Genomic DNA, 15,405 nt, shown 5'->3' on the forward strand with positions numbered 1-15,405 from the left:
CACTGAGCAGTGTGCATCAAACACATCCAAACTGTACAGTTTAGGTCATGCTGCTGGCATTCACACCCGTGTCTCAGACCTGTGGCACCCAACCTGAACTCAAGTTCTGCATATGTGCTGGCATAAATACTACATACCTACAGAGATTTGTAAGAGGTGCATACTTGTGTGTGCAGTTATATGGTTCTGGGAGAACATGGAGTTGCCTGACAGGGAAAGTATTAGCACCCACAGAAGATTAAATCAGATAAGTGCCAGAAAATACTGTTCAGAAAATCAATTAAAGTGGTGCCAGTTAACACCACTGGAACTTCTAGTCTCAGTTCTAGGAGTCTTGCTACACTCCCAGTGGTTTGGCTTCACCACTAAAGGGGAACCCAGTCAGTTCTAGTATGGCTCTTGGCTTTAAAGAGCCCTCTGAATTTCTGCAGTGCAGCTATGGGTTACTTTCTCACCCATTTTGGGATCTTTTTCCTTTCAAGCAATCCAAGAACCTTTTATAGATTCAGCTTTTTGGAAGGCACATTATCTCAAAGCATAATTCCAAGTTTTGCATGTTTTTAGCCAATTCCCTTTGGCTAGTTTTATAATAAAGAAAAATACTTCAGGAAATTTTAAAATGCCCTTTCTATACCAGAGCTGTTATTTTAACCTTAACTGTGGTCAAAAGGATAGTTTGAAGTGGCCTGCTCAGTGATTCCAGTTGTGCCAGGCCAGGTAGCTGCAGCGTGCCAGTTCTGTGTCTGGGAAGCCAGCAGTTAGTGTTGGCATTGCCCATCCCTGCCAACGGAGGAGGCAGAGCTGCCTCACAAGCACACACATTCCTGCCCCCACCACTGGCAGAAGTATTGAGTGGGCACAGATATTTGTTTATTGATTCAGATCAGGGAACTGAACTGGTTTAATATTAGCATTCTGGAGTGGTATTTGGACCAGTTCTCCAGTTGGGTTCATTCTGTGGCTGTGAGAATACTTGTGCCAATGGAGAGGAAGAAGAAAATGATGGCCTGGAGATGGCAGAGTGAGGCCACAAGTGAGGGTTTGTGCCAGGACTAATGATGTTCCTCTAATGAGCCAAGATCTTTTTGTCTACAATATGATGAACCTCTACTCAGCCTCCAAACCCATGTTTATCTCTGAGAAGCAGGTGGCTTCACTCCATTCCTCCTTCCCATGAAGAACTTTAGTTCCTGTTTCCCAGCATCTCTTACAGCTGCACCCATCTTCCAGCAGGTTAACTGGTCCAGGGCTGTTGTATTTTCTTCTTCAGTGAAATCATAGAATCATTTAGGTTGGAAAAGACCTCTAAGATCATTGACCCTAATCATTAACCTGGTACTGCCAAGTCTACGACTAAACTATGTCCCTAAATGCCGCACTTACGCACCTTCTAAGTTGTTTGAGCATTGGTGACTCAACCACATCTCTTGGCAACTTGTTCCCATGCTTGACAACAATTTTTGTGAAGAAATTTTTCATAAGAGCCAATCTGAATCTCCCCTGACAGATCTTGAGGCCATTTCCTATTGTCCTATTGCTGTTGTCCTCTCTATTTCCTGGGAGAAGAGACCATACAACCTCCTTTCTTCAGGTACTTGTAGAGAGCAGTAAAGTCTCTCCTGAACCCCCTTTTCTCCAAGCTGAACATCCCCAGTTCCCTCAGCCAATCCTCAAAGGAGTTGTGATTGTAACCCTTCTCCAGCTCTGTTGCCCTTCTTTGGACTCGCTCCAACACCTCAATGTCCTTCTTGTCCCCAACTTGAACACAGGATTTGAGATGCAGCCTCACCAGGGCTGAGTACAAAGCACTGCCCTTATCCTGCTGATCACCCTGTTCTTGATACAGGCCAGGATGCCATTGCCCTTCTTGGCCACCTGGGCAAATGCTGGCTCATGTCCAGCTGGCTGTCCACCAGCACCCCCACGTCCTTTTCCACTGGGCAGCTTTCCAGCCACTTTTCCCAAAGCCTGCAACAGGTAGGCTGGAATCCAGCCCTGTAGCACTGCAACAGGTCAGTGCTCTCCCCTGACTTGGTGTCATTTGATGTAAACTTGATGGGATGCACTCAATCCCTCATTGAAATAATCAATAAAGATATTAAACAGGATCAGCCCCAATACTGAGCTGTGGGAGATGACACTGGTGACCAGACACCAGCTGGATGTTTCAACTCTGATGTTTCCCATGCATCACTATGATATCAAAAGCCAGTAAATTTTAAAGCTTTGTGTGCTCAAAGGCACACAGTAATGCTTAAAAATTCAGCCATGCTGATAAAAGGATTTCTTTCCATCTATTACCAGTTTGTGTTACTACATCACAGGTACAGCCCCTTGAATATCCCTTTATGATTTGTTCTCTCTTATATTTCTTCTTGCTTGTTTTTGGATCTTCTGAAGTCCAGAGACATGCCATAAAATTGTCCCTAAAAATCAAGTAGCAGGAAGTAATCTGCTTTTCAAGCTCAAGTTTTGCTTTTTAAAATTCTTTTAAATTGCTATTTTTTTTATTTCAACTTTCTTGAGTTAAGAGGAGTGAGTCATGCATTTGAAGAGAAGATCTAGGGAATAGGAAGTAAGAAGAGATGAGGACTCTGGAGTGAAGGAAGGGACAAAATATGTAAATATTAGCAACACAGTAAAATCACGGTGGAAAAAAGGTTAAGCATTTTTCAGTCCTCAAGGCATACAACAGCAAGGCTCTGCTGTGCCTTTTGGAAATGCTCCTTGATGTCCTTGCTTGCAATTCCTAAGCAGCCCAGCTAGACCAAGATGCCCCTGAAAAGCTTTAAGGAAGCTGTAAAACTTCTCTTTTGTCTGTGGTGATGGGAGGGAGAACCTTGTTACAAGTCTGTGTAGTAGTTGCATTATTTCTTCCTCGTATCTGACATAGACATCTATTTTCTCCTTTGGGAGTTGAAACAAAAGAACAGTCTCAGTCTCCTAATTGGTTGATGCTTTGCTCCATATCACTGTGCATGGTAAGATTTCATGTGTTTCAGATGTTAAAGGAAGCATCAGAATATGAAATCAGATCCCAGTAGTGTATTAGGGCAAAGGTGTCACATTCCAGTGAATGTATACCATGCGAATCACACGCTATCCATTGCAAACTTTATGAATTTGAGATGACTGGTTTGTGACATTAACAGAAGTTTATGGTTCAAAGGTAAGTGGTCCTTAGAGGATTGTTGATTGGTTAAAAAAAATACTGGAGTCAAACATCAGCATTACTAGTGAAGTAACGGATTTAATATTTTTGTTGTATGTGAAAAGAAGTTTCATTTTGTTTGAAGAATGTCATTGTATTTAGCTAGATAATGTCACTTGGGAAGCATTTTATAATATCTTGGCCACAACTGTACATCTTCTCTGTATATTAAAGCATATGAATAAGTATTTGAACCTTTACTAAGTAGCACAGCTTACTTTCTGATAGAATTAATTGCACAATTTAATCTTTAGTTGATGAAGAACAGATAAAACTGCCAGTTTCGTGTTGTGCGTATGGGGAGTTAGATTCTTGTTTTGTTTGTGTTATACATAGTGTTGCTTATTTCTCTGTATACCTCATATTAAGGTTTTTTTTCAGGATTTGAAAAGATTTATGAAATTCACAGAAAGATGTCAAAGGATTAAATTGACTTAATATGATGAGTTGCCTTTTCTTTTTTTTTTTTTTTTTTTTTTTTTTTTTTGGTCCATTAGGTTAATCAAGAATTTGGATGTTGAATATTCCACATGTGCTCTTTGTAGCTAATTTCACACACTTGTCAGATGAGTAGGAAGACATATACAAGGTGTTGAAATTTCTTGCAGATGTTTGTTGATGCATCAGCCAGGAAGACTCACTTCCAGTGTGAGCAGGCTCAGTTATGCAGGAAGAAGCTCATGCAATTCCTGCTGCCTGGCGACGTAGGTGACAGAAGCAACACTACACTTAAGAGAAGGTGATACAGTTTGTGTATCTGAAATTAAGCAAAGAAAAGGTCATCTAACATACTAAATGTATCCAAATAATAGTGCATTTTGTGACAACAATCAGTCCTAAACCAAGACATTTTATGTTTTGTCTTTCATGCCTTTACTTTTCAGCAGTAAAATAGGACGTTGGACTATATTGTTCTGGATTAATTAAGAAATCATTATGTCTCTTGGTGAATATCAAATGGAACCTAACTAACTTTTTGAGGGTTAAAATAATATTTTAGGGTTTTTTCCTAGTTTCACACTGCCTCTGTGGCTGTATTAGACACATTAGACACAGAATTTAGATCTTTTCTTTTTTTCCTCTGACTGTTTCTTCAGCTTGTATTTCAAAAACAGGCAGGGATAGATGTGCCTGTAGTCTGGAGTTAAGCGTTGTCGCTACATTAATTTAAAGCAGTCCTTCAAAATTTGTGAAAAAAGCCATACAAGTCTAACAAGAAGGAAGTTAATGCTAAAGATTTCAAGAGTGATTAATGACTTTTTTATTTACAAATCTCATTTTTGTTGTGTCTAACATGGGGTAGGTGTTCATGCAACCTTAAGCCAAATTTTCAGTGTGTTAGGTGTGTAATATATTTTGGAAATATTCCATGTGTCATTTGTCCTACTAGATGTAATACCTATCAAGGTAAATTTGCATGCCCCATTGATTTATTCTTTGACATTACTCACAGTTAATCTGTTTCTGTAAATAAATCTAGCAAATATCTGACAGCCTTCAACTAAAATTTCAGCTGTGAAACACATAATATCAATCATTGTGTTTTCTCTGAAAGAGCTGTCATGCAGTGGCAGAATACTCCAGCCCCACTTTATGGAAGGAGATTTGAATGACTGTTTTTCCTCTGCATTGCAGTGCAGGTTCAAACCTTTAGGGTCCTGAGTTTACACACCCACTTGTCAGAGTGCACTCTGTCTTCCTTCTGGCTGAAAATACCAGAATATATTTTCTTCACTGGAGACAGGAGATGCCAGTTGGGAAAAAAAAAAAAAGAGGGAAATGGTGCAATCTGTACCCCCATTTTGACAGAGTCCAGGATGTGGCTGGATTTTGTACAAGCCCTGGAGGTAGGCATAGAGAGTTTAACATTCTTCAAGGTCGTACAAATAGTGTCAGATATAAAAGAATTCAGATATAAAAGTTTCAGGTATTAATTCAGGTCAATCAGTTCAATTAAATATGATGCCTTTGTATAGCTCAGTAACTTCTGTATCTCCTGTGTGTAGTTTTATTAAATAACTAAAAGGAAAAAAACCACCTAAAATTGCTACTTTCCTAAATAAAATTTGCAAGCCCCATTATGCACTTTTCTGTTTCTCAGGGTTTCAATGGCAAACAGTGGTCTGGTTTTTCTGCTCACTGCAGTGTCAGCTTGCTCTGTCAATGATTATTAGAAGTAGAAATGGGTACTCCAGTAAATGTTCTATGCACTATTTCTCCTCTTAGGTGTAGGATATCTTTCAGGGCCTACTGAGGGAAAATTGCCTATTAGCAGATTTTTAACAAATGCCCTTCCTTTTAATATTGTTCATGGTGAGTCTGAATAAACAGTAAACATATGCTGTGCATAATGAAATTCCTCCATCCAATTTTCTATTGTATAATGTTCGCTCAAAGTGATATTCATAAATATTCATGTGATAAGATGGTTCATACTTCAGTAACTAAGTCGCATCCTTCCTTCCAGAAAACTTCCAGTGCTTTATAGAACAGTATGACTTTCTGATTGACCAAAAGAAAGAAAGCAGAATTCTATCCTCCACCATTTCCTTCATGTTGGAGTAGAAGCTTATGTAAAGGATATTGGATTTTTGGGTTCTTTGTCTTATATGTCTATCTAAGCCACTAAAATCCAGCAAGACCAGTATATAAGATCAGCCAAGAATGTAAAATGCTCAGTGACACTGCTTAAAAGCAAAAAAAGGAAATTGAGGCTGATATTCTTCAATGCAGATTGCTAGACATTGTAACCTCCATCCTGAAGGTAGCCCACAGCTGACTGATGTGTGTGGGGCCAGTGAAGCTGCTACACATTCCCGTGAGTCTGTAAGGAGCAAAGCACATATGGGAGCAGTCAGTACAGCAGCTGTGACACTTGCCAATCTGATGTTCCAGCACTAACACAAGATGTTTCTGTGAGAGTTAAAATGTCTGTCATCTGGTGAAAACTAAATCAAATATTGTTTTCTTATTTCTGGAACTATTATTTCTGCGCCACTCCTGTGTCTCCCTATACAAATAAGAACACGCCACACATCTTCATAGTGCAGCTCATTTGGTAGTCTGAAAGTAACACTATAATCATGTGACTGGTGGGTGCTTGGGAGGGATTGAGGAAGATTTTTAGGCAACTGAACCAATGAGATCTCAATGGTATGAAGCTGTGCCAGGGGAGATTTAGCTTGTATATTAGGAAAAGGTTTGTCACCCAGAGGGTGACCCTCAAGGGAGGGGTCACAGCACCAATCCTGACACAGTTCAAGAAGCATTTGGGTGATGCTCTCAGGCACATGGTGGAATTCTTGGGGCTGTCACATGCAGGGCCAGGAGCTGGACTCAACAATCTTTGTGGGTCCCTTCCTACTGAGGATACTATATGATTGTTCTGCTCCAGCATGACCAGAGATTGTTCACCCTCTTAGTGCCACTGTGTAATTTTTTGGTTTTAACTTACTGTTGTTGTAGTCTATTGAAAAGACTTCAGGACTTTTGTCTCTAAGCTACTCGCATCTCTGCAAAATAAAGACTTCAAATCTATTAAGAACTTATTTTGATGCTAATTTTTAAGAATGTTTCAAGATGTTGAATGGAGTTCACTAAATGGAATATCACCATTAGCAAGCAAAACAGGTCTTTTTAAAGTCACTCTCCTGTGGCTGATGTACTTCTATTTATACTAGTTACTCTTCATATAACTGCCAGTGTGTTAGATAATGCTTTTAGCAACAAGGGAATTATATAGATGCGGGTATAAGAGGTATTTTGCTTTTGCCTTGAGGTTACAAGTGCAAGATTAAACAGGAATTGTGGGGCTGTTATGTTTTTCTTGGGATTAGAGAGGACTGTATCCAAGGAGCCTGTGTCCTGCCAGTTCATCAGACCCAGTTAGATAAGATGTATATGACTTTGCTTTCTCTTTCCTTCTGAGCAGTGATTTTAATTTGCAGGATGGCTGAAGGGGCCTGCACCTCCACTGGAACAATACATATACAGAAAGAGATCAAAATTACTGAAGCTTGTGATACACAGCCAGTAGGTGAGAGGGAAAAAAAAGCATTCTTTCCTGTCTATTCCTTTGTATCCCCATCCAGCCAACATGGCTGATCACTTGTCAATGTTGGTGAGAGATGGCAAGTCAGTTCCTGTGTTCTGCAGTGCTGGCAGGGCAGTGTGCCTTTTGGAGAGAGAAAACTCCAGTGAAGTAAGTCTGTGCTAAATAGGACGAGGTCCTTAACTATGTGCAGCAGCTGGAAAGGCTGAGACCCACACTGGTACATTGGCGTAATGAGAGCAAAGCCCAAGCACTTCCTTGGGCAAAGCCCATCATATATTATTGAAAGAAACATCAATAAGAAAAATAGCTACCTTACGTATTCATTGAGGAAACAAAAGCCATATGGCAATTTGTCCTGCATTCAAGATGAGGAAACAGCAGTCACTGAAAGAGTCATATACAATCTAACCACCGGGGGGAAAGTGTTGTTCTTTATTCAGCTAATTGGTGTCTCTTGGAAACATCTGCTCTTGCTCCTGAGTTTCTTTGATGAGAGCATAAATGGCACTGTGTAATTCACCTTTTCTGTAGCATTGTCTCTTGGGCCTCTATTGTGGGAGTCTCATTTTCCTTTTCTCTGCATGTTGTGTTCTGATAATCTTATTTGTGTTATCTGTAGTGTCTCTACTTCTGATGCTTTCTTATTTCTCTCTGGATTTTTTTTTTTTTTTTGCTTTCTGATGGACTTACTGAGGCAGGATTGGTAACACTGATTGCATTTGCAAGGATGATACTATCAATTCTTAGTTTTTACTTTTACAGTGATCGCTAAATTTACTTAAGTTAGCAGAGTCATTCTGGGTTTGCTCATAAATTGTTGATTCACATAAAAAAATAAAAGGCCTAATTTTGACATAGGACCTGATGTTCTGCGTGATGCAGTAACACAAAATTTCTCTTGATGATTATATCACCCAGTTCGTGGTAGATACCTTGGACTTGCATGTTCTATCATTTAGAAATTGATGACTCATCTGGCATTGGCTACTGGCATCCTTCTCACTTGGGTGCTGTTCAGGCTGTTCTGCTGCCCCCTGCTAATTTTTTAAGCCTGGGTCCTTCAGTCTGTTACTGCTCTTGGTATGGTCCATCTGTACATATGAGGAAAGAACTTTTGGCTTTCATTAGATATTAATTGGGAATTCTCCACTTGTCTCTTAAAAATTCAAACTCAGGCCACATAATATCTAATTTTTGTGATTCCTTTTGGAGATTTTATCTTGAATCCTGGCTATGAGCTTTTTGGTTTGGGTTTTTTTAAAGCCTTTTTCCAGCTGCAGTAAACTTTATTTTGCTATTATGCTCACTGGGAGGAGGGGCAGCGATAATATTGTATTTCTTTATTTTGTGTTACAGCATATATGATTCTAGTTTTAAAAAGCATATTTTAGAATACAGATGAGAGATGAGTGTTACTGGTTGATGCCAATGTGTCATATGTCCTCTCCATCATTTTTGTTGTTTATTGTTGCCTAAAGCAGAGACATTTGGAGATCTTTTTTTTTCTTCATCAAGTTCCTTAGCAGTTAAAATTGCTCAGAGAAGATAAATAATTTAAAGATGTGAATTTCTAACTGCAGTTAATATTTCACATTGTAGATTGATCTGACAGTGGTATTTTTATAAATGTTATGCTGAATGTTCCAATTTAATCTAATTTATTTTTTTGGCTTGCACCTCTTTATTAGAATCACTGTGAAAAGTGGTCATTGTCTGACTTATGTGAAAGTTTGAGCTAATGTTTTTAATGTCTCTTATTTGTTCTTCTGAAGAAAAGGGAAGTTCAATGTCTTGAAGCATGCTGCATGGAGTTGTAGAAGAATTTGCTTTTCACATATCTATCCTTGTGTTTAATTTTGCATGCACGTGTATTTTGGTTTTTATCTGCATTTGTACTTTTTAATGTACATTTGTATGTACATTTTGCATCTCGGTTGCTTTTGGTTTTTTGCAGAAGTTGGAATGTATTCTGTAATATCTCTGCTGCCCAGTAGAGTGAAGGTAGTTGGCTGTCCTGTATTTAAGCCCTAATCACCTTTCTGAAAGCAGAGTAAGAAAACAAGAAGAGCATGCCTATTTCCATGCCTTTGTCATGTCAGGGATGCAAGAGAGTTACTTCCTATCCCTGGGCATGGTGCTCAATGTTATAGTCTAACCTTTAGCATATAAGGCTTGTTTTTGCTCTGATGGGTACAATAAATTACCAATACATTGTGTAGGATTAAAAAAAAAAATTATTATTTTTGTGGTAAAGAACAAAATTCTGAATGTAATAAACATACCTGATAGTTAGGTTCCAAGTCATGGCCTGTGTAATTTTATTGGAAGTTTATTACAGCGCAGGCATGTTTAATGGAGAAAGCATGTCTCTGTATGTGAAATCACCACCGATGTAATGAGGAGAGAAGGCTGTGATAAATCTGCCAGTGTAAATAGTAACAGGCACTCATATACTTCATATCATTACACACAGCTTTTTTTATTCAAATCTGGGAAGTTATCACCTCCTCTGCATTAATGAAGATGTCAGTGACCAGGGATGCATCTATGACGGGAAGTGTTCAGGGATCTTACCCTGGACTTGTCTGGTTGCTGTTTAAGGCTCAAGTGGCTTACACAGGTGGGAAGGCTGCCAAAAGCCTTTGCCAGCACAAAGCTTGGTCCAGCTTGTGGCAGGACACCTCTTTGCCAGGGAAAAAGCAGGACAGAAGAAGCAGCAGCAGCAGCTGTGTGGTATGTCAGGACAGGTGAAGAGGAGGTCAAGTAATCAGCTGAGCGCCTGAGGCCTTTGTGACACTGCAGATTTTACTGCAGCAAGGTTGTCAGGAGACACAAAACCTGACTAGAGAAGATGCATCAGCAAGTAATTTTGGCATTGACCAACTAAATTGACTTTTAGCCTACTCATTGTTTCGTCTGTGTATAGGTGTATCTATACATACCTGAGGTTTTCTTCTTGGGCACTTACCTCTGCTCCAGGAACTTTAGTTAGGGAAGCAAGGGAGCTGTAATGGCAAAGGGCTCCTAGGCTTGACATGGCTTGCACTGGGGCAGCATAGTGCAAGCAATCCCCAGAGGTATTTTTGTTGCAGACCAGGAGAATTAGAGAGGCAATCAGAAGATGTGGTGTGAAGGGATAAGGACAAAGCAGGCTGTCCAGACTGTCACTATGTAACAGTTGTCTTAGGCTGGAGTAGCACCAGGGTCCAGGTACAGCAGAGTCAGGCTCTGTGAGATTATGGAGTCCAGCACTAGTGGCAGCCTCTCCAATCTATCCTCCTTTTAAATGAAGCCATAAATGGCATTTTGCCATTTTTTTTCTTGTTAATACTTCCCTGGGTGTGTATAGACCGTGGCAAGCTTTAGGCAGAAGAATGGGACAGAGAACCTGAGAAAAAAGCAGATACTGACAGGCATTGCTATTCAAGGTAGTTCACAGCAGAGCCCAGATATGCAAGTAAAGCAAAATGCACCTCTCTTTTAGAGCAGATGGACTTGAGTGGTGGTGTCATTTAATCTCCAAGTCTTCTCAGGCCGTAATGGTGTCCGCTCTCCCTGGGATTTTTTATCTCAGTCATTAGTAAGTCATCAGAGTGATTCCGTTTTCATGTGAGGTTATGGGAGAAAGGCATGTCTGGGTGCTCCTTAGTATTCAGAAATGGAAGGCTGCCGTGGAAAAGGAGCCTGACCTGTGTGCAATAGTCAGGGAAAGCTCTTTGGTCTTGGAACGCACTGAGATCTGTTAGTTTTTGAAGAAAAGCTGAAAAATGTGATTTTGTTGCGGCGAGGTGGGGGTGCAGCTCTAAGTCTGCATGCTTGCCGTGCAGCTCAAAATTACAGCCCGTAAATAGATGTACATACTTAACCTCCTAGAAGGGCTGTAGCTCCCTGCTGAAGTACAATAAGAATAGTAATACCATTTAGACTGTGCTTTCTGTTTTCAGAGCTGTGCCAGGGTTAGGTATTTCAATGTAAAGCGGGCGGGTGATTGTGAATAGGATGGTGAGCTTTTCAATTTCGGGGGCGGGGTGGGGTGGGGGGACGGTGTTATTTTGCATACTCCCCGGAATAAAAGGAGATTCAAACCCGTCTATTCTGGCAGTGCGGGCACGACATCTTTCAGCTTTCTTCCAGGAGCGACTCTCACAGGGGAGCTGATTTCTTCTCGGATCTGACCACCACAGCCCTCAGTAATTATAGCAGCGTCTGAATTCTGAGCTAAAAACAGAAGTGCAGCATGTGCCTATTCCCCATGTGATTCAGAAAGCAGGAAATTGAAAGAGCCTGACTGAGAGGAGAGGGAGCGCAGAGCAATAGACACATCCAATATTTGTCTGAAACCTGCTACGCCTGGGACGCAGGAGCTGTCATCCGCCGGCGCTGATTCTGCGTGCAGCCCGAGCGGAGCCTGATTGGGCGTAGTGGGACCGGAGGCGAGCAGAGAGGCGGCGGGGACGGAGTTGTGCTCTCCGCACCGAAATGTAAACACCGCCTTCATGCTCCGGGCAGCGGGCGGCCGGCCCCGGGCTGCCCCGGCTCCGCACCTCCGGCAGGTCTAGCCCTGCCCGGCTCCATGGACGAAACCAGGCGCTCCGGAGGCTCTCCTGCCTGTGGATATAAATAGGGAGCAACCGGGATGCGCTAGCTTTCCCCGCCGGCGCCCGCAGCTCCTCCGCGCTCCGCGCCGCAGCCGGGACGGGGCGATGGACATGAACATGAAGAAGTTCACAGTGCGTCGCTTCTTCTCGGTCTATCTCCGCAAGAAGTCTCGGTCAAAGAGCTCGAGCCTGAGTAGATTTGAGGTAAAATTCGCCTTAACTTTGTTAAAGGTAGCAAATGCTGTTAGGTGCAGGTAGCCGAGGTACAGGAGAATGCCTGCATTTACTGATGTGATAAGTAGTTAAAGGTGCTCTTTCCCTGGAGGTGGTGATATTCGCACCTAATGTTCTTTGTTTCAGTGTAATTCAGTGCGTTTTCTCGGTAGTATTCAATACATTGCATAATGTATTTAGTGTGTTGCCAAGAGTCCTTTTATCAGCCTTGCAGGGAGGGAGGAAGCTGCTTCAGGACATCATGAAGTTGTAGGAAATAATTACAGATCCACTTAAATTAGCACAAATGACACCACAGTTTGCAATAGCCTCGTATTTTAGTCTTCCCCTGCGCTCATACCGTTCTTTCTTAGTACTAGGTTTCCAAATAATTAATCAATTTGCTAGTGCCTTTCATACATACGTAGTATGTTAGACAGAGATTCTCTTGATTGTTTCTCCATAGGTTCTCATGTTTGCACATATTTTTTGCATTTGTCTTCTCTCCCATGCATCTCTCCTGGTTATTATTTTATTTACTTTATTTTAGGAGAAGTTGCTTTGGAAGCTGGGGGGGGACAATGTCAAATTAAACCTTTCGTGATTTAGTGGTGTGGGGAGCTGAAGGCAGTTCAAGTAGGAGGTATTAGCAAATTGGAATGTGTGAATGGGTTAGAATCCGGATTTCTGCCTGCCTTCCTCAAACCATTGTTCTTCAGCCCTGTATTTGGAGCTGTGAATAGTCGGCAGGATGTGAGATCAATTGAATAGATGTCAGTTATATTTATGTTGTTCACTTTATCATTGCAGATGATCTGCAACCTCTGCATTAAAAAAGAGGTAGATGGGGTCTGATTCCCTTCTGTCTCAAATTTATCTTGTGCTGGTGTACTTCAATTGACCTCTGAGGAGTTCCTCTGATTTGCACTGGTACTCCCAGGAGGAGGATTAGTCTCATGCTGTGTGAATACATTTTGAAATGTTATTCCCTTAGTGTCCTATTTAAAGCACCAGGTAATTGTTTGAACATAAAGTTCTTCATGTGTCATTGCTTAAACAGGGCATGCTGAAAAGCTAAGTTCTTGACCCGTGTGTTTTGTTGGTTTTTATTTTCTTTCTTAACTATTTAAAATCAACTTTCTTGAAAAAGGATTGTGTAAATTTTTATTTTCATCATCAAACAGACATGCTATGAATTTAAAACAAATTAATAACTCTCTCCTTGGAGCATCCAGTAGGGCTGAGGGGAGAGGTGGGGATACCTTTCCTTTCTCTGTTGTATAGTCAGAATCACAGAGCTTAAGCTAGAATAAATGTTCCTTGTAACACCTTTTAAATTCTCTAAGCTCATGCTCCAACAGACACAACGGGAAGTAGACCTGGAGTTACATGGAGGAGTTCTGAGACAAATGAGTGTCTTCACAGGCCACCAGTGTCAGGATGGGATGTTGGGAGGGGAGTTGATTTAGAGACAGCAGGGGCCCCCCCAGACCTCATAGCTATTCATTTGACAGTGCTGTAGTTCAGGATAAACAGATTCCACCATATTAATTATAAAACTTACTGGATAATCTGGTATGAAGGACCAGTACAACTCAGCATTTGTATCAGGCTAGACTCTTGCTTCACTTCCGAAAAAGTCTTTGCAATCCTTTTGACCACCAGTGTTAGATTTACTGGACTTTCTCAATAATTATGTAGTTTTTCCCTTATATGAGTTTTATTGCAGTGATTTTTTTTTCCTGATTGTAGATAATTTGCTTCAAGAAGCAACCTAATACGCATCCTGTTGCACGTGTAGCTTCAGAGCATTTCATCCAGTTCCCTCCTTTCTTCCCTGGACTGTCAGTAATGACCAACTCGATACAAAGTGACTCAGTATTATAATGGAGTGGAGAATAGGGGCTGTTCCAGCTATAAAGAAAAAATTGTTCATAAAATCTGTTCTGATATTTAAGTGTGAAAACCATCAGAGATATTTCTTCTTTGGGCGGGGGGGCGACGACCAAACACGAACATCAAGTCTCCTCCGCAGTTTTCTGTGTATAAATTTGTAATTGCAGGCTAACAACTGCTTATCAGACAAAGTGTGAGGAAGCTTATCATTAGATGGTTTTTTAGAAGTAAGAATATTCTTCATCCTAGTGGGTAGATATTTTTTAAGATGCAGTAAAAAGGTACAGGTTGTTATTATGGAATGAGTAAAAGGAAAATATAGGAAAGAAAATTGGAAAAAGCACATTGGGCATTGCTTTGCTTAGTGTGCATTAGCTAATGTACCTGGCAGAAATTGTGTTGCACGATGTCATTCGAAATTTGGAAGAGAACTGTTTTTACTAGGTTGTGTGGGATTTTTGTTATGTTGTTCTTTTGGCAAGTTGGGAACGAGGGTTGAAGCTTTTAAGATAGGTACTCCTAGGCTCAAGCATTTAATATATTTAAAACACCACTATTAGAGTAGATTCAAAAATAATACAATATTAGTTGTTAGTATCATGATTAATTACTTTTTCTACTGTATTCTACACTTCAAAATCACTTGTAATGAGAGTCATAGCTTACAGGGGCAGGATACAGCTGCAGAAAAGGACTTAGCAAATCACAGCTTCTAACCTGACCTTTACTTGATTGTTTCAGATGCCAATGTCATTGCTATACCTGAAACAACAAGATCATCACCTTATGTAAATAGCTGGATTTCACACTTTGTCCTGCTAAAAGAGGCAGAGTGCACTCTGGTAAATGAGATGGTATTAGGGTTTCAGTTCATCTTGCCTAAAATGCATGCCCTTTTTATTATTCTGGAAAAACTTGGCTGAAATTTGAATTTATTTGGCTACAGTTTAGGCGTTTCAGTTTATATTAGTTTTCAGTATGGCCTGCATTGCCCTTCATTTAAAAGTTATCTAGTGATGTAATTTTATTGAATGTGCAGAGCCAAGTTTTGCCCTTCTGCATGCGCAGAGTTCTGATTGAAGTCAGCTGAAAATCCAGCAAAGTCAATGGGAACTGCATGTGTGCATCTGAGAAAGGGCTTTGTTTATGGTTCTTGCTGAGTGTTGATGAACATGAATGTGAAACCATCAGGATAAAGTACACACAGTGGGGATCTGCTAAAGACTTTGAGACCCAGTGGAATGCATCTTATGGCAGTGAGCAATATCCCTTGATTTATAAATGAAAATTTAAATATGCCATTGGAATAAGCTAGGAAATACCTAAGCATATAAAGAATTTGATAATATTTATTCCAATGACAGGAGAGTCAGGAGAGTCTTTTTTTTTTTTTTTTTTTAACAACCAATTAAAACATTGCCTTTTATTCTTTT

The 15,405-nt window shown here is 40.5% G+C and overlaps 1 protein-coding gene across 1 annotated transcript in view; it reads left to right on the forward strand.

Annotated features, from left to right (window-relative positions):
* Nucleotides 1-11,903: 11,903 nt before the first annotated feature.
* Nucleotides 11,904-15,405, forward strand: part of RPS6KA2 (ribosomal protein S6 kinase A2) — a 155,391-nt gene continuing 151,889 nt past the window's right edge. Inside the window, exon 1 of the mRNA XM_066315833.1 lies at nt 11,904-12,067. Within this exon, the coding sequence (XP_066171930.1) occupies nt 11,969-12,067 (99 nt within the window). The 5' untranslated portion in view covers nt 11,904-11,968. The remainder of the gene's footprint in view (nt 12,068-15,405) is intronic.

The sequence above is a fragment of the Sylvia atricapilla genome, chromosome 3 (genome assembly GCF_009819655.1).
Source record: "Sylvia atricapilla isolate bSylAtr1 chromosome 3, bSylAtr1.pri, whole genome shotgun sequence".
NCBI lineage: Eukaryota > Metazoa > Chordata > Aves > Passeriformes > Sylviidae > Sylvia > Sylvia atricapilla.